This window comes from Vulpes lagopus, chromosome 15, assembly GCF_018345385.1.
Source record: "Vulpes lagopus strain Blue_001 chromosome 15, ASM1834538v1, whole genome shotgun sequence".
In the NCBI taxonomy this organism is placed as follows: domain Eukaryota; kingdom Metazoa; phylum Chordata; class Mammalia; order Carnivora; family Canidae; genus Vulpes; species Vulpes lagopus.
Window position 1 is genome coordinate 43419280 of NC_054838.1, and position 18813 is coordinate 43438092.

At 43.6% G+C, this 18813-nt stretch overlaps 1 protein-coding gene across 1 annotated transcript in view; it reads left to right on the forward strand.

Moving 5' to 3' along the window:
• The first annotated feature begins 567 nt into the window (after nucleotides 1-567).
• The window catches only part of PIWIL4 (piwi like RNA-mediated gene silencing 4), a 46635-nt gene continuing 28389 nt past the window's right edge, over nucleotides 568-18813 (forward strand). The window contains exons 1-8 of the mRNA XM_041730360.1: nucleotides 568-672; nucleotides 1900-1978; nucleotides 5224-5355; nucleotides 7600-7814; nucleotides 12593-12714; nucleotides 13920-14000; nucleotides 15457-15654; nucleotides 17529-17640. Of these exons, the coding sequence (XP_041586294.1) occupies nucleotides 586-672; nucleotides 1900-1978; nucleotides 5224-5355; nucleotides 7600-7814; nucleotides 12593-12714; nucleotides 13920-14000; nucleotides 15457-15654; nucleotides 17529-17640 (1026 nt within the window). The 5' untranslated portion in view covers nucleotides 568-585. The remainder of the gene's footprint in view (nucleotides 673-1899; nucleotides 1979-5223; nucleotides 5356-7599; nucleotides 7815-12592; nucleotides 12715-13919; nucleotides 14001-15456; nucleotides 15655-17528; nucleotides 17641-18813) is intronic.

The following is an 18813-nucleotide window of genomic DNA, read 5'->3' on the forward strand; positions in this document are numbered from 1 at the left end:
AATAAATATTAAAAAAAAAAAAAAAGCCCTCCGGATGAGGCTGATGCACAGCCCCGTGGCACCTGGTCTCCGTTCTTCCCACTAAATGTGTGATCCGAAGACCAGCAGCAGCAGCAGCACCAAGCTCCTCGTAAACTGGCAACGGATGGAAACGGTTCGCAGAACGGAAGGCTCTGCGGCCGGGGACACCGGGAAAGGGCAGCGCGACGCCACCTTCGCACGGAAGACGGGCGGGAGCCAGGGGCGAGGAAGCCAAATGGGGGCGGGGGGGGAGCTCGGGGGAGCCTGGGCCCCGCCCCGGTCACGTGCCCCGGCCGCCGCGGGTCGGGGGCGGGTTGGGGGCGGTGCGCGCCGCTCCCCCGCGTGGACCGCAGGGTCTGGTCGGCGCGGAGCCGGGAGCCCGGAGCCCGGAGCCCGGAGCCCGTCGCCCCTGCGTGCCCGCGGAGCCCCCGCGCCCCCGCGCCCCCCGCGGAGCCCCCGCGCCCCCGCGCCCCCCGCGGAGCCCCCGCGCCCCCGCGCCGACACCCCGCGCCGACACCCCGCGCAGCCTCCGCCGACACCCCGCGCTCGTCGCCCGCGGGGAACATGAGTGGCCGCGCCCGCGCCAGGGCGAGAGGCAGGGCCCCCGGCCCCAGCGCCACGGAGGTGGGGCGCCCCTCGGCCGCGCCCTCGGTGTGTAGGACTCACGTCCCTCCGGGACGCCACCTCCCTCTGCTCCCACCTGCCTCTCGCCTGTCTTCCCGCTCCACTCCGGGGCTTTCCGGGGTTTCTCACATTTCCCCTGGGGGGGCTTCTCCGAGCTCGGCTGGAGGCCAGGGCGTCCCCCGCTGCCCGCGGTACGTCGACGGTGCCACCGCAGGGCGCGTGACTTAATGCGGTTTGTCGCACCTGTACATGAAATAAGTAATCTCACACGCAGATGTGGTTTCGATTCCCTATTTCTTTTGCCTTTTTTTTTCTTTAAGATTTTATTTATTTATTCATGAGAGACACAGAAAGAGAGAGGCAGAGACCCAGGCGGAGGGAGCCGGCGTGGACTGGTGGACTCGGTCCCGAGACCCCGGGATCACACCCTGAGCAGAAGGCAGACGACGGCTGAGCCCCCCGGGTGCTCCCCAGCCGCTGTTTCTTGACCCACCACTGTGGGCAGGGCCCCCGGCTAGACTTAGGCAACTAGATTAAACTGGCTGGCAAATCCGCAACTTCTGAGCAATGCTACTCCTACCTATCAGTATTTGGAGCTTAGACCAAAAGTTCTCAAGTGAGGAGGCTGTTGTCATTGTGCCTTTAATTTCATGCCGTTGTTTTCTCTTGACTTCATGCATTTTTTAGCAGGCCAATATAAACTGCTTCCTGAACAAGAGGTAGATACTGTGAAAACAAAATATTAATGGTTCATTTGGCCTATTTTGTGATCTAATTTTTGGACTCATTTATTCAGGAGAGTTATTACCTGAGCTGGTGACCCAGGTCCCCTGCGCTCAATGTATTTTTTTGCTACAGATGTGTTCACACTGGAGGCCCCCGTCTGGAGGCGGTGGAAGTATATGAAGGCTGTGTTCATGTGTGTTCATGTGTACGGCTACTGCCTTCCCTCTGAGCTCTCTGGATGTGAGACTCACAGCTCTACCTCTTTACACCTCCAGGTGTAATAACTGTATCTGGTTCATGGTCAGCATTAAAGTTTGAGAAGGGGGAAAAACTATAGCAGGTCCATATCCTTTTTTTCTAGAATGGGCACTCTCTTCTCATCATCTCTTAAGCATTTTGTCTGTTAACATTGTTAGCTCATGGTAATCTGATGACTTAGGACATGCCACAGTTTTTATTTTGTATTATCCTTTTGGGTTATGATTTAACATATTAAATCTGACCAAGGTGTTTTTCTCCCCCTTTTAGCCTACATCTGTTGATACTGGTGACAAGGAAGCATCCTCTTCCAGTGGCTTCGTGGGAACAAGCAGGGTTTCCCAGCAATGTAAGTGCAAGTTGGTCTGCTCCATTCACGTCTGTCCTATCTGAATGGAGCAGGAGTGACTGCTAAGCTTCACAGCAGCTGCTTTATAGCAACAGAGTCACTTCTAGAGCATCCCATATACCTTTTCTCAGAGGATCACCTGTGTTTGTTATGTTTCTTTGGGACTCCCAAACACAGTCTGCCACTGCATTTCTTGCTACTGCCTGGCAGTTGGGCTACAGGCAATAGGAGTACAGTCTTCTGATTTTTTCTGTTCACTGAATAATTTTGAAAAATATTAAAAAATTCTTTATGACATAGGAGTGTCAATGCCACTGCCCTGCAGGGATGGTAGAAACCTGGTACACAACAGCTCCCACTGCTCTCTTCTTTTTCCCCACCCATGGCAGACATCACCTTCTTTTTTTTTTTTTTAAACTTTTTAATTTATTTATGATAGTCACAGAGAAAGAGAGAGAGAGAGAGAGAGAGAGGCAGAGACACAGGCAGAGGGAGAAACAGGCTCCATGCACTGGGAGCCCAACGTGGGATTCGATCCCGGGTCTCCAGGATCACGCCCTGGGCCAAAGGCAGGCGCCAAACCACTGCGCCACCCAGGGATCCCCAGACATCACCTTCTGATGGTAGCTCTTTTCACTGCAAGTCCACATTTGGACTCAGGATATTTATCAACATGCTACTGCAAGTAGCTGCTATCATGGTGTGGGTTGGCATGCCCCATACCCTAGTTTGCTAGGCTGCCATGACAAAGTATCATAGACTAGGTGGCATAAACAATAGAAATGTGGTGTTTCATCATCCTGAAGGCTAGAGGTCCAAGATCAAGGTGTCAAGAGTTGGTTTCTTCTGAGGCTTCTCTCCATGGCTTGTAGATCACTGCCTTCTTTCCGTGTCTTCCCATGGTCTTCCCTCCGTACTTGTGACGTCATCTCTTCTTATAAGGACAAAGTCATATTGGATTAGGGGCTCATGCAAATGACATCATTTTAGCTTAGTTACCTTATTAAAGATCTCATCTCCAAGTAGTTATATTCTGAGATATCAGGGGTTAGATCTTCAATGTAGAGTTTACCCCATAACCACTGCTGAAACCTGTTAGGCATCTCCCTTGCGCTATGATGTTAAATGATTGATTGCTAATAAACATATAACCTCTAAGCACTTAGGTTCTCCCAGACTCTGTGGATCATCACTTTCTCCACCATCAACTGCTTGGCTCTTATTCTCCACTGGGGTTCTTTTAGCTCTACTCAAGTACCCTCTGTGATCTGAGCTCACAGGAGTATATATGGTCCTTCAGAAGACCTGTTCTTAGGGGCCATGCATCAGGTCCAGCACTACTGCTACCATTCAAATCCTGTTCCAGCTTCTCTTGGGACTTTTTTTCTATGTCTGCTGCACATTCTTATAACTAGTGATGGTTGGGGATTGATTTTTTTTAATTGTAGTAAAATATACATAATGTAAAATTTACCATCTTAACCATTTTCAATTGTATACTCTACTGGCATTAAGGACATTCACATTGTTGTTCAACCATCACTACCATCATGTCTAGGACTTTTTTTGTCTTACAAAACTGAAACCCTATACTCAGTAGACAGTAACTCCCCATTTCCTCTTCCCTCTAACCCTTGGCAGTTACCATCTTTTTTAAAAATTTTTTTCTTTTTTAAAGATTTTATTTGAGAGAGAGCCAGTGAGAGAGAGAGAGAGCATGCACGCACACAAGCAGGGGGAAAGGGCAGAAGGAGAGGAAGAAGCAGATTCCCTGCTGATTGGGGAGCCCAACCTGGGGCCTGACACAGGGCTCTATCCCAGGACCAAGAGATCATGACCTGAGTTAAAAGCAGACCCTTAACCAACTGAGCCACCCAGGCACCCCTCGGAACTACCATCTTATGGAAGATTGATTTTTTAGAAACTACCTAACATCTTTTGAAACCTAGAGCAGTGAATGATATGGATAATCTAATAAGAATAATTTTTAAACATTTAAAAAATTAAATAAATGTGATTTTCCTGGAAGACTCAGACTCCACAGAAAGGGTATGAGCAGCAGTTTTGAACAAGTGATGGTGTCATTTGAGAGAATTGCAGTGGTTGTTTCAAAAGACAGAGGTCAAGTCAGAGTCCTAGAGATTGGTCATATGATTACTCGTAATAATATTACTACTACACTTGCTTCGCAGTAATATTCTTTACTTTTATTTATTTATTTTCACATTATCTTCGAAGTGCCAAAGTTGTATCCAGAAATCCAACGTCTCTATGCTTGTTTAAGCAGAAAATGTTCATTTGGAAATATATTTTAATTTCATATTTGCCAGAACCTAACAATAAATAACATGCCCCAAGGTGAAATGCTATCTTTCATTGTCAAAGAAATGATCTAGTAAAAAACTGATAGCAGTGTTCTGGGTGTTTTTCTTCTTTTTTTTTAATTTTTATTTATGATAGTCACAGAGAGAGAGAGAGAGAGAGGCAGAGACACAGGCAGAGGGAGAAGCAGGCTCCATGCAGAGAGCCCGATGTGTGACTCGATCCGGGGTCTCCAGGATCACACCCTGGGCCAAAGGCAGGCACTAAACTGCTGCACCACCCAGGGATCCCCGTTTTTCTTCTTATGATTGAGAGAGGTAAGAGATTTAGCCCCAATCTGGGAAGAAGTTGATGTGGACAGTCTTAGTTTGTGAGTCTTTAGGGTGTTATGCCAGAGCTGATAGAGGGAGAGCTACCCTCCTTAAATGAGTGTGGAGCGGGGCTTTTTCTCCTTAGCCAAGAGGAGAATCAGACTAGACCTAAATAGTATGAGGTATAATTAACTCATGGTTTGTTATTTCTAATAAAACATACGGTGCTTCCTTTACAATTTTCAGTTGTTAGGCTGAAGACTTCTGTATAGTCACGATTGTTTTCAGCATTGGGGGCCAGTTTTAATTAAACCCACAAAAATCTGAGGTTTGGGAGCACTTGGGTGGCTTAGTGGTTGAGCATCTGCCTCCAGCTCAGGTCGTGATCCTGGGGTCCCGGGATGGAGTCCCACATCAGGCTCTCTGCAGGGAGAGCTTCCGACTCTGCCTATGTTTCTGCCTCTCTCTGTGTGTTTCTCATGGATAGATAATAAATCTTTTTTTTTTTTTAAATCTGAGCCTTGGATTTAGATGCAGTTCTGATATAGTATTTGTAAAACAGTATCACTAGAATGAAATATGAGATATTATGGGATTCTCTTCGTATTTTAGGTGAAGATGGTATATCTTCTGGTGATGCTGGATGTACTTTCATTGAAAGAGGTGGGAAAATCAGACGAGACGTCATGGATCTGGGTATCTGTACCAGAGAGAAATTGGCCCATGTGAGAGATTGCAAAAGAGGTACCTCGTTTTCATATTACTTACTCTTTTAGTGTTGACAAATCGTGCTTAAGGAATTCTAATTTCTAGATCTAAAATAAAGTTTATTTATTGACTTAAAAGATATTTATTGAGCATCTGTTATGTTCAGGGCACTATCTAGACACCAGTTGTTTTAGCCTTAACTCTCTCTTTTATTAGTAGAAATAATATTTCCCCCAGACATTTCACTTGTTGAAAAGATTTTCTCCTTATCCTTGGGGGTAGGGGTTAAAAGAGATGCCCTCTTTTCTAACACTTTTCCTATATAGGAATAATAATGTTTCTGGACTTAGCTATAAAAAGGAAGATGTAATCTGTTTTTGGAATTTTTAACATGGTTTCCCGAGTCACCCCTGAAATTGCACCCAGAATTATGGGCATATGCATTTTCATTAGATTCTTGAAAGGCTTTGTGACACCCTCCCAAAAGTCAAGAAAGACTCCCTGATGCAGATCAGTTTTCTTCAAACTTTTTACAACACTAAACAAACAAAAACCAAACCAAACAAACAAACAAAAAAACCCAGATGCATTGTTATCTACCATACACGCATTAACAAAAAATTGAAATAAAGTTTCATGGAACAGTGCTTGCCCTTACTATGTGCCAGGCTCTCTGGTCCATTCTGTTTCATTCTAGTCATTTCATAAAACATGATGGGTTGTCTCATATATTTTCATATCTTCCGCACTAATAGGTCATGATTACAGTTTACAAACACTGGTGTAGATGATTTCCAAGGGTCTTGCCAGCTCTGACATTCTAGGTTGACTCCTCTTTATCCATGAATATGAGCAGCTGAAATGTGTTGCCATTTCCCAGTATACAAGAGAACAAAAGAAAGCTTTCCTTGAATTAAAATAGCACAGGAATTCCTTAGTCCTAACAGATGTCTACCACACGTAGGAACAGAGGACGTACTAACACACACGATGCTCTTTTTCTTTTGACCACCTTGGAGGATCACGTTTCCACTTCCTCCATGAAAGGAAGCAAAATAGTGCCCATTTAATAGAATTCCTTTTTATAAGACAAACACTGGATGATTCCCTACACGAGGAAGTCAGAAGTAGCTCCTTTGTGCTCTCCTAGATTCTGTCCTGGAGGGAGCTTATGTCATCTTGAGGACTGAATAACTATATTAAGGCCATCTCTGAATTTGTCTGACTTTGAAGAGGTGAATAAAAAATTCTGTAGAGGATGGAGTTTCTGGAAGCATACAGGGCCTCCCTATTATCTGTAGAACACAGAAGCCCAGAGACTTTGTGTTTTCATACAAGAAAGGCATATAATTTCTTTCTCTCTCCCTGTTCTCCTATCAATCTCTGAGGGCTTTCCTTGTTCCCTGATTGAACTTTTCAGAATTTTCAGATGTATGGTTAACTTTAGATTATCTGGATTTCCAAGGGGCTGGGGGCTGGTGCTCATAGTAAGAACTGGACAGGGTTTTTGTAATCTAAGAGCAGCATAATTTCAGAGCAGCATGTGAAAATATTAATTGAGCTGATATTTTTTAATTTTAAGAGTTTATTTATTTATTTGAGAGAGAATGAGCAAGCACAGGAGCAGGGGCAGAGGGAGAGGGAGAAGCAGGCTCCCCACTGATCAGGGAGCTTGAAGCATGACTCAATCCCAGGATTCTGGGATCATGACTTGAGCTGAAGGTGGGTGCTTAACCAACTGAGCCACCCTGGTGCCACTCAGAACTGAAAGGCAGGCTCTGGAAAGAGTCCTATGGTAGTTGAATTCTGATGCTTCTCTTCTCCGAAGGACAAGAATGTCAGTGTCTTCTCTTATGTTCTTCTTTTTTTTTTTTTCTTAATTTTATTTATTCAGGAGAGACACAGGGACATAGGTAGAGGGAGAAGCAGGCTCCTCTCAGGGAGCCCAATGCAGGACTCCATCCCAGGACCCCAGTATCCCGCCCTGTGCTGAAGGCAGACGCTCAACCTCTGAGCTGCCCAAGGCATCCCTTCTCTTATGTTCTTATGAGGCCTGCTTTACACATGATCCCTTTTTAATTCCTAAATGTATGTTTGTAGGACTCCATAATGTTATCAGGCTATAGGTTATTAGAGCTTGTTTTGTGTCACTAAACAAGACTCCTTGCTTTACAGCAACAACTATGCATAGGCAAATAAAAATTTTAAATGATATGATTAAGATTAACATGGGGTGATTTTATTTTGGTTAAAAAGTGTATTTTTATTTGTCTTCCTCAGGTTCCAGTGGAGTGCCTGTGAAACTGGTCACAAATCTGTTTAGTTTAGATTTGCCCCAGAACTGGCAGCTATACCAATATCATGTGGCATATGTACCAGAATTAGAATCTAGAAGGCTAAGAATTGCTTTGCTGTATAGTCATGCAGAGTTTTCCAACAAGGCAAAAGCATTTGATGGCACCATCCTTTTTCTTTCACAAAAACTGGAAGACAAGGTACAGTATGGCTAATTTTTATACCTGCACACACATGAATATGCTTATACTCATCCATGTATATTTAAGAGGTTAGGTGATTGTCATAACAATTGGAATGAGTGTCTCACTCATGCCTGTACTCTTTCCTGTTCCCATGCCTGAGAGCAAAAAGACTTCCTAATTAAGACTTCATTAGTAATTGATTTCTTAATTAAAAAGCTGATGATGTGACATTTTAAAAATAAGAACTGTAATACAAACACTGCTTTTTTTTCAACTACTTTCTTTTAGGCAAAGTGTCCTTGAATTAGACATCTTTTTTAAACTTTTTTGAAAATAGGCAAGACTTTAAGAAACACCATTTAGCCTAAGGCTTCAGAGCTTTAAATTTGCTCTACATTTTTTTTTTTTACTCCTGCACAGTAGCATCTGTCTGTCCAAATAACTTGATATCAATCTCTGATTCAAAACCTGTCACTTCTTTCATCATATTAAATACAAATTATTAATATCAATCTTAAGGATATCTTTTAATGGCATGATCATTGAATATGGCAGTGGCATGATTCATCTTCTTTTATCCATGTTTTTGTATCTTCAACATTTCAGTCCTAAAATAAAGATACTGTTATTGATGTTTTTATGATATGCTTTGTTCTAAGGCAGTATTAAAATTCCTACAGGGAAAAAAGAACCAGTTTCTTTATAAAAAATTAAAATTGAACGTTGAATTAGAACTTCATGCTTCTATCCCCAAGAAAGCTTAATCCTTTAGTTCAACATTTTGGACAGGGTGATACCAAGGCATAAATTTAAATTTCAAACTCCATATAAATCTCTGTGAATTTCCTCAAGAAATGAATTTCTGAGCACTCTTGGGACCTTTATCTTTTTATGAGAGCCTGAGATTTATCGGAGCTGCTTGAGTGATTAGTTTCTCTGGATATGGAATTTAAAAATTATACCATAGACTTAAATTTAGGGGCTTTGAAAATCTGGATCTGTAAATTTAGAAACATTTTAATTCATCATGATTCCTTATTGATCCTTCAGTATTTTGTCCTATGACCAAACATCGATAACATGCTAATATCGTGCTTCTCACACTTAAATGATACATTTCAGATGTATTGCTATCGTTAAAGGTCATCTTGTTTTTTTTTGTTTTTTGTTTTTTTTTGTTTTTTAATTTATTTATGATAGTCACACAGAGAGAGAGAGAGGCAGAGACATAGGCAGAGGGAGAAGCAGGCTCCATGCACTGGGAGCCCAACGTGGGATTCGATCCCGGGTCTCCAGGATCGCGCCCTGGGCCAAAGGCAGGCGCTAAACCGCTGTGCCACCGAGGGATCCCCGTCATCTTGTTTTTATAGACAAATTTGCAGTAACAGTAAATTTAATATGTTAATATTATATACCCCCTTTGAGTGGTCCAGCTTACTTCAATTGTACCTAACCAAAATGGAGAAATTTTACTCTACAGATGCTCAGAATAAGTTAATATTACTTGTTTCTCATTCAAAATGAGCATGTAGTATGCACCTTAGAGATGTAATCTAATGAAGAGGCAGGTGACTAAAGAGATTGTAAACACCTAGTGAGACAAATCAGTCCTGTTGACTTTATTTCCCAGGTGATACTAGGTTTTGACAAAAGAATATTGTCCTTATACTTCATTGACATATGGCCTAGTGACAGTGAAATAGGAATAGTAAAAAGAAATAGTGTCCTATCAAACGTGTTACTATGCTCATCTTTTTATTCTGGTCTTAATATTGACTCAGGCTTAATTCTGCATTCCCATCCATCCTCTACACACTTTGTAAGATACTTATTTTTGTTGAGAAAGCCTCTCCACTAATGCATTCATTGCACTCCTGCATAATGCAGTTCACCCTGCCTGTGTATCTATGGCCACAACCTGCTCTCACTGGTCACATCTAGTTGCCACTCTTACACATTCATTCCGCACTTGTAAAGAGCCTAGTCTGTGACTGCCAGGGTGCTACCATCATAGAGGTAATAAGGACAGATAAAACAAGGTTCCTGGCAAAACATTTCAACTTTAGTACCAAAGTTATTTACAACTAAATATTGTGCAAGTTTCTTTATAAATAAATACAGTACAAGATTACATTTCTTGAGTAATCTGCCAGGCTCTTTGTGTGTGTGATCTCACTTAATCCTCTCATCACCTCTGGAGACTTAGATGTCCACGGTCTTCATACAGAGTTTGATGAAAGGAAAGATCTTGCCTGGCAGGATACTTCAGTGTGAGCAATACTGGTCCTGTGGGTAGGGTTTGGGTCAATGAGGGGATGTTGGGGGTAAAGGAGATTCCTAGATGGGAGGATGGGAAGAAGCAAAGGCACAGTGATAGAAGGCGAAGGGCATATTTTAGAAACTTCTGATTGTTCATATTTAGCCAGAAAAGAATGGAACTTGTGCCTCCAAAGGTAGGAAGAATCTTAAATGTCCTGCCAAGGAATAGGGACTGTCTTCCACAGGCCAGTGAAGCCTCAAGAGAGTGTTTCCATGAGAGTTGTGTTAGATTACAGTTACTCTGATTACATCCTGTTGAATGGTTGACAGGAGACAGTGAGAAGATTAATAAAGCGCCACTGGAATCAGCTGGGCAGGATGTCAAAAGGGCTTGGACCAAGGAACAAAGTGCTATTTATTTAACCTTCCTGGGTGCATGTGCTATGGATAAGGATAAGATCAGTGAATTATCCCATTTAATCTTCACAACACTGCGACTGATCTGAGACTTGCTCCCATTTTAGAGGTGGGGAAAGTTCTTAGAAATTGAAGTGGCTTGCTGTGTATCACATAAGCTGCAAGAGGCAGAGCACCAGGATTTGTCCAATTCTCAGTCATATCCTCGTAGGCTCTGTGGTAATAACTGGAACAGCTGAAATAGATTAAAGGTATTGATGGCGTAGGAGTGCTAAGACTTGCCGACTAAATGATTAGCTGACAGACTGAGAAATGAAAGTGCCCTCTGATGCTAGCAGCCAAGGACTGGAGGTGTGTGTGGGGGGGGTGGAGGGGGTGGGGGGGGATGGGCAACAGACACAAGAACCCAAGAGGAGTTGGCCCTTTGGTGAGGGAGGTGCAGGGAGGTGACTTGGCTTAGATGGCTCTTAGGAATGCAGTTCCTGGATGGCTTTCTGAGGGGGGATCACCTGCTGCCACCTTCATGCCAACCCTTCAGCCCAATGTCCTTTGTTGTCTTAAGCCTTTGTCCTGAAATACCTACAATAGTGTAAAAGCATCTCACCTCTTTTGCCTGCTAGACTTCTCCTGGGTGTTGATGAGCTCTTCCTACAGCTATCCAACTCTCCTATCTCACAATTTGAATAAGAAGTCACCTTGGTGAAATATTTTATCCCCTGTGGAAGGACCTGTTTCTTTTTCCATGCAATGAGCCATTCCTGCCCTACATTTTTAGTTCAACCTGAAAGTGACTAAAAGCACACTTTACAGAAAGGAGGAATAAAATATATAAATAGTTACTAACGAACTGACCTCTTCTGATTCTTTACTATTTTGAAAAATTCTTGGTCATTGATTTTTTATTGTCTGATTGGATCACTCTTTTATCCCAAAAGCCTGTACCAAGTCCTATCTGGTCTAAGAAGCTTCAAATTTTGTTGGGCAGCTGGCATAGAAACCTATTCATGCATTCATTCTCTTGTTAGAACATTGTTCCAGGTTATAAGAAACACACAAATTTCTCTAGACCTTTCAAAAATTGATAAAAGCAGATTTCCTGTTTTAATGTTTACTGATCCCCACTTTCACCATGTTTACTTCCCCTCTTGCAAGTCTCCTTATCTTTCCTTCTCCCTTCTTCTCTCCTTTTCTGGTTTTACTTTAATTAAAAAAATTTTTTTTTAAGATTTTATTTATTCATGAGAGACAGAGAGAAAGAGAGAGAGAGAGGCAGAGACACAGGCAGAGAGAGAAGCAGCCTCCGTGCAGGGAGCCTGATGTGGGACTCGATCCCGAGACTCCAGGATCATGCCCCGGGCCGAAGGCAGGCTCTAAACCACTGAGCCACCCAGGGTCCCCTCCTTTTCTGTTTTTTAAAAGATTTATCTATTTATTTGAAAGAAAGCAAGCCTACCCTGCCTGTGAGTGGGGGAGGGGCAGAAGGAGAGGGAGAGAATCCTCAAGCAGCACCCCGCTGGGCACATAGTCTGACCCAGGGCCCCATCCCAGGACCCTGGGATCTTGAACTGAGTTGAAATCAAAAAGTCAGATGCTTAACCAACAGAGCTAAACATCCCTCTGCTTTTCTGTTTTATGAATAAACTTTTGAGAGGCTGTCCTCCAGAATCCATGAACCCAGGATGAGCTGGACAGTTCATTAATAGGCTTCTGGGTGTCTATGAACCCCCTGAAAATGGGCACGTCATTGTGGTATATATGTATGTGAAGTTTTCTTGGGACAATGCCCATAACTTTGATCCGACTCTCAAAGCAATTTGTGACCTGTCCCCCGCACCTCAGCTAAAAAGGTCAAGAAACCCTTTCTTTTTGGATCAAGTCTCTGTACTCCAAGTCTGATTTTGATTTTCTGTTACAAAGTCAGAGAAGAGAGAGAGATGTTGCTTTTCTCGGATTAGCAAGACAGGAAAACCCTCTGAGTGTCGTGTGATTAGATCAGTACATGCTAACACCTGCAGTTTTGTTTGGTGAATGCATATTAAATTGTGATGGCTGTATCATATCTAATTCTTCACATTCGAGGATAATCTAGAGTGCACATTAAGTACATCTCCTTCCAGGTCACAGAATTGTCAAGTGAAACTTCAAAAGGTGAGACTGTAAAGATGACCATCACTCTGATAATGGAGCTGCCAGCAAGTTCCCCCATATGCATCCAGGTCCTCAATATCATCTTCAAAAAGTGAGGTGCCTTCCCTGTTGTGTTAATTGGGGCAAGTGATGCCTTTCAGTACAATGCCTGGGTATGACCACTGTCAACCATCCTGTGGGCCACGTGCCAGCTTTCACGTGGTTGTGCGGTGATGCAGTCCCACAGAGCCTCTCACTGGCTCCCGACTCATCATCCAGTGCTCTTTGGGTTGGGACAAAGAACTCAAGATTTGTAATGTCTCAGCGATAGCAGGGGTTGGGGGACAGGGGTTGGAGTTAGGTGAGGGGCCGGGTCTGTCTTTTCCTGCTCTTCTTTTTTTTGTACCCTCTCCCACCATTCCACCCAGACTGAAAAATCAGGTATGTCTGGGTTAGTAAGCCGAAAGATTTGTTATTCTCCTGGCATCATCAGCTGCTCTCTGCTCTGGCCCCACTCTCCGTACCCCGCCACATGAACCCCTGGGTAGAAGTAAGGTGGTGACCACACTTTTCAGAATCCTTCAGACTAACGTGGGGATCACTTGCCTCGGTGTCAGCTCAGGGGCTGTTGGGTAGAACTCCATAAACTACAGATTTCCTAGCTTCTCCGTGGACCTAGTAAAGAGAATTGAAGAGTGGTGCCTGTAATTCACATTTTTTAGCTCTCTTCCCAGGTGACAGGTGGGAATACAAAGGCTTGTAAACCTGTATTTTCCACACCACTGGTGTGGACCAGCAAGATGATATGTTCAAAAACCTTTGACACCAGCCCTTTGCTGAAGAACAGCCTCTGGACAGGAGGAGGACAGAGGAGGTTGGGTTTGCTGGGGAGGGCATATACAAGGAATCTCCTCTCCCCCACAGATAAGTTCTTTAATTCCAGTCAGATGTCTTGCTAAGTAGCTTTAGATCATGTATTCGACATGATCAGATATGGAGGCTCAGTGACATTTGGTAGCCAAAATCATGCAGTTGTAACCTGTGTTTCTTGACTTACAACACTTCCCCCATGTAATGGGCAGACTCAGAGCAGTGATGTGTGCAGTTCCAGAGGTGGCCAGGGTTAGTTGCTGAAGAGGCAGCCAGGCTACATGGGGAGCTTGAGTAGCCTCATTAGAAATAGCCTCCCCATGTCAATCTACAACTCCCCATATAGTTTTACGTATTTTTGTAATATGTTCAACATGGGTAAAAATTTAGAATTATACTGTTATTAACTGATGTTGATCAAAGATTTTAAAATATATTTATTTGTAGGATCTTTAAAAAGTTGGCCATGTACCAAATTGGACGGAACTTCTATAAGCCTTCTGAGCCCGTGGAAATTCCCCAGCACAAGTAGGTTTCTTTATATTTTCTGTTACCCTGAAATTATTATAATGTGAAGAACATAATTTATGATGCAATATTATACCCTTATGCCTCCTACGAGAGACTGTGTTATGAAAAGTAATGGATTTTTTTTAATTTTCAAGTTTTTTATAGAACGGTGAATGCCAGTGTGAAGCTAGCAGCCTGTTTTCTTATATTAGTGTGCTAGATCATTATCATAAATCCTAGAAGGAATTCTGAAACTGAGTTTTCTGTGTATGACGAGTAACAGTGGAAGCAGAGTAAGCGGCATTATGTTATACCACAGAGTTGAAATTCTGTTTTCCTGCTGACAGGGAGTTAGAACAGCCATGATATTGGGTAAGTAAGGGCCAAACAAGTCAGCTAAACTAAACTGGGAAGAATTTCTACTCTAAACTGGGAAGTAGATGCTTCAGGAAAAGTGATCAGTGGTGTCAAAATGGGTTGTTTGACAGAGAGGCAATTGGCACTCCAAAGACAGATATGTAAACAAAGGAAGGAGTGCATAAAAAGTAGAAAATCAGGGGGCAGGCTGTTTAGCCTCCTGCCAGGTAGGGGGGAAATGATGGGGTTTCCATATGTTAAGTCATTGGGTCACAGTGGTGCATTTAAAGCATCCATCCATCCTTGTCACTAACCTCCTGACCTGGATGAGAAGTTCTTACAGGTCCAATGTTGTGCTGAGCTGGTTGACACCAGTGTGTATGCTCATCCTAAAGGCTAGCTTAGCATCACCGTGAATGAAGTCCACAAAATAAACTGAAATAATAAAAAGAAAAATTTGCTCTTTCTTTCATGTCATTTCCATAAGTTTTTCTTATTCAAAACTTTAGTCCATGGTATTCCTAAATGTGGAAAGGGACTGTAGCCTCTGCTACAGTTTCCCTTGTGTGTTTGCACATAATATCATTTAGATTATGTCTTACTCTCAGGAAGTCTATACACTGTCTGAACCATCGAGTGTGTGCTTTTCTGAACCTGGAGGTTTTCATGCTGGGATAGATCACTCTATAAACCTGTCAATCCTACAGCTGTGACTCTCAACCAAGGGCAGTTTTGCCCTCCCCCAGGACATGTGGCTTTTGGTTATCACAGCCTGGAGACTGCTACTGGCATCTAGCAGGTAGAAGCCAGGAGTGTTGCCAAGCATCCTACCAGGCACAAGATAGCCCCTAACAAAAAATGATCTGGTCCAGAATGTCAGTAGTGCCAAGGTGGAGAAATGCTGCTCTGTGGGAATATATTTATCATAAATATATGTTTAAAGACACTCCAACTAGAAATAAGTAATGTTTTAATCAGCAACTGGAAGAAATCAGAGTAAAGAAAAATTGTTTCATAAAATCTAGAAAATTCGAATGTAGAATCAGCACTTAACAATGATTATTATTTTATGATATGACATTCAAAATATTTACTATTAAATATTTATTTATTTTAGGTTGTCCCTTTGGCCTGGTTTTGCTATTTCTGTGTCACAGTTTGAAAGCAGGCTCCAGTTTACTGCTGATGTGAGTTATAAAGTACTCCGGAATGAGACGGTTCTAGAATTCATGACTGGTATCTGCCAGCAAACTGGCATGTCCTGCTTTGCCCAGATGTGTGAAAAACAGCTGCTTGGGCTTATTGTCCTTACAAGGTAAAGGCCTGCATTTAAAATACTTTTCCTGGGGACTCCTGGGTGGTTCAGCAGTTGAGCGTCTGCCTTTGGCTCAGGGTGTGATCCCCGGTTCAGGATCGAGTCCCACATCAGGCAAGGAGCCTGCTTTCCCCCTGCCTGTGTCTCTGCCTCTCTCTCCGTGTCTCTCATGAATGAATAAATAAAATCTTTAAAAAAAAATAAAAAACTTTCCCCTAGGGAATGAATTCTTCATGCTCTCTGGGACCAAGAATAGCATCAGAGTGTTGTCCTGAGCATGGTTCAGATCAGTTTACTCACCTGTTTAGACCTGGCCCTTCTCAATTGACTGGGGTTCAGGCTTCCTAGAGAGGCATTGCGGAGGCAGGGGGTTGCGGAGAGGGGGTATACCCTCCACCATCTGACATGGTCCTGCATTATCTCTTGCTGCCCTACCCCCCACGCCCAATAGTCAGCTTCAGTGTCTCTGCCTGGATTTTCCACTTCAAATTTTGACTTTTCAATTTCTACTTCCATGAAGTCCAGCTCAAATCTTACTGCTTTTCTGAAGCCTTCACCTGTCTACTCAGTCAGAATTAACTCAGTTACCTCCCCTGTGCTGTTCCAGTAGCACATTGCTCATAGCTGTCTCTTTATAGACATTTTATTTCATTTTATTACATCACAGGAGAGAATATTAGGTCCATGGCTCCTCTTATCTGTAAGACTTTGAGGTCTTTAAGGCTGAGACCTTCCAGTCCCTGGGTTTTTCTAGGTACAATTTGCCTTCATTGCACATTGAACTGAATTAAACACAGATTACGTTACTTCCTGAGTACCAAAAAGCTCGCCAGGTACTGCTGCTAGTCCACAGACAGTTCCTTGAGGGGACATGCTAGCCTTCTCCTATTCTGTTTTGAAATTTCCACTTAAAGTTGTTTCTCTGGGTTATACAGCAAGGAGGTGGGACTTGTAAATTCCGTACTACCCGAGATGAGAAGGCCACCCTCTTCCTCCTGTCCTGATTGTCTTGAATTAGCTTATCGCGTTCTTCCAGAGTAACCTTGCAAAGCATCACGAGCCCAGGAGCAATATGACAAGGAGGTTTCTGTCCTGAGGCTCGTACTGCAAGGGAGGATATTGCAGGTCACACAGTGCTCAGGGGAAACAGAGCTTAGAATGATTTTAGCCAGCCTACTTTGCTGTTTCACTAAGGGCGAGCCCAAGATGGATGGGAGATTACGTGGGGTACTCAGATTGCATGGTTGATCAGCCTTCTTTGGATGCTTTCCTATTTTTTTTTTTTTTTAAGATTTGTTTGAGAGAGAAAGTGAGAGAGCTGGGGAGGGGCAGAGGGACATGGAGAGAGAGAATCTCCAAGCCGACTTGACTCCCCAGTGAGTGCAGAGGCTGGGGTGGGGCTCTATCCCAGGCCCCTGAGATCATGACCTGAGCGATATCAGAGTTGGACATTTAACTGACTGAACCACACAGGCGCCCCTTCTTTGGGGTGCTTTTTATCAGAAAAACTATCTGGGAGCTCAAAAACTCTGAATGACACCAGAAGCTCATGGGAAAGTTTTGAGCAGTGCTTCAGGCTTTAAACATGTAAGAATAATTTACCTGAAGTTAGAGTGTCCCTCAGTGAGAAAAGATTGTGGTCTAATGACTTTCTCACCGGTTTTGTTGGAATATGGAGGTTTTCCTGTGTACTGAATGTTCTTCTCAGATGAAAGCTGATCATTAAAAAAAAAAAAAAAAAAGACTACTCTTGTATTACTGTTGTCATTGCTGAAATTCTAGAGTCTAATACTTTGAATTATAACTATAGTGAAATAGCCACTTTGTCTTGTATGATTTGGAAGAAGAGTTTAAAGATCCCTTGCATTTCCCAGATACAATAATAAAACCTATCGTATCGATGACATTGACTGGTCGGTGAAGCCCACGCACACCTTTCAGAAGCAGGATGGTACTGAGATCACCTACGTGGATTACTATAAACAGGTTGGACTTTTTCCTTTACTCTCATCTCCCTACCTCTTAGCTTAGAGAGGTCTCTCTGATCCTTTCCAAATCTAACGAGTCCCCCAAGTTGTCAGGCGGAGTCTGTTTCTGACATAATTCTTGGACTTGTCCCTTCTCTTCCCACCTTCCTGGGCTTGGTTCAGACCCTCATCCTGTCTCCTGTGGTCCTTCCTGTCGTCTGAGGCATTTCCCTTTGAAGCATGCTGGATATCGTCACTTCCCTGCTTAAAGTATTTCAGGGACCCTTTCGAAGCCAAATCTGAGCTCCCTGAGCTCCCGGGCAGAGCCCTTTTATGATCTGGCCACTCCCTCCCTCTTGAGCCTCCTCTCTCACCACTTTGGTTTTCTTTGTCTGTTCTGCTGTGCTCTCTGTGGTTCCTTCAGTGAGTTACTCCCCTGTGTGTTCTCCTGCGTGCTACTGCCTCTTCCTGGAAACCCCATCATAGCCAGCCCATCACAGACCACCCTTAAATCCTCAGCTTAGCTGTCAACTCTTAGGGGCACCCCTTGGCTCTCTCCCCAGGGGCCCCTTCCTGCATTCAGCACCATCACATTATCCTTGACAGGATGTGAATGGTCTGATCTCCTTCCAGAACCTGGAGCTCTTCATCTCTGGGTACCCAGGGCTAGCGCAGCACCCTGCATGCAGCAGGTACTTAGACACTTGCTGATGGAATCTCCTGCTGCCTCCAGGAGCTGGGTTCATTCACCATTATCACCATTAGCTCTGCCCCCATCTTCCTTCCAGAGACTCCTTCTCTTTGATGTACAATCATATTTCAGTCCCCCAAATCTCACAGATGTTTTCAAAACCAAAAACAAACACATAGCAAAAACTCTTCCTTTCTATCCCTTCAAGAAAAGCTTTTTTTTGTTTTTCCCTCCTTAGCTGATTTCTCTGGAGGCTTATCTTCATTGGCTCCAAGCACCTCTTCCTCCTCCCTAGTCTGGCACCTGGTCTGCTACTATGGAAATAGCTCTCTAAAGGTCAAATTCAGGGGCGCCTGGGTAGCTCAGTGGTTGAGCATCTGCCTTTGGCTCAGGGTGTGATCCTGGGGTCCTGGGATCCAGTCCCATATCGGGCTCCCCGCAGGGAGCCTGCTTCTCCATCTGCCTGTGTCTCTGCTTTTCTTTGTGTATCTCTCATGAATA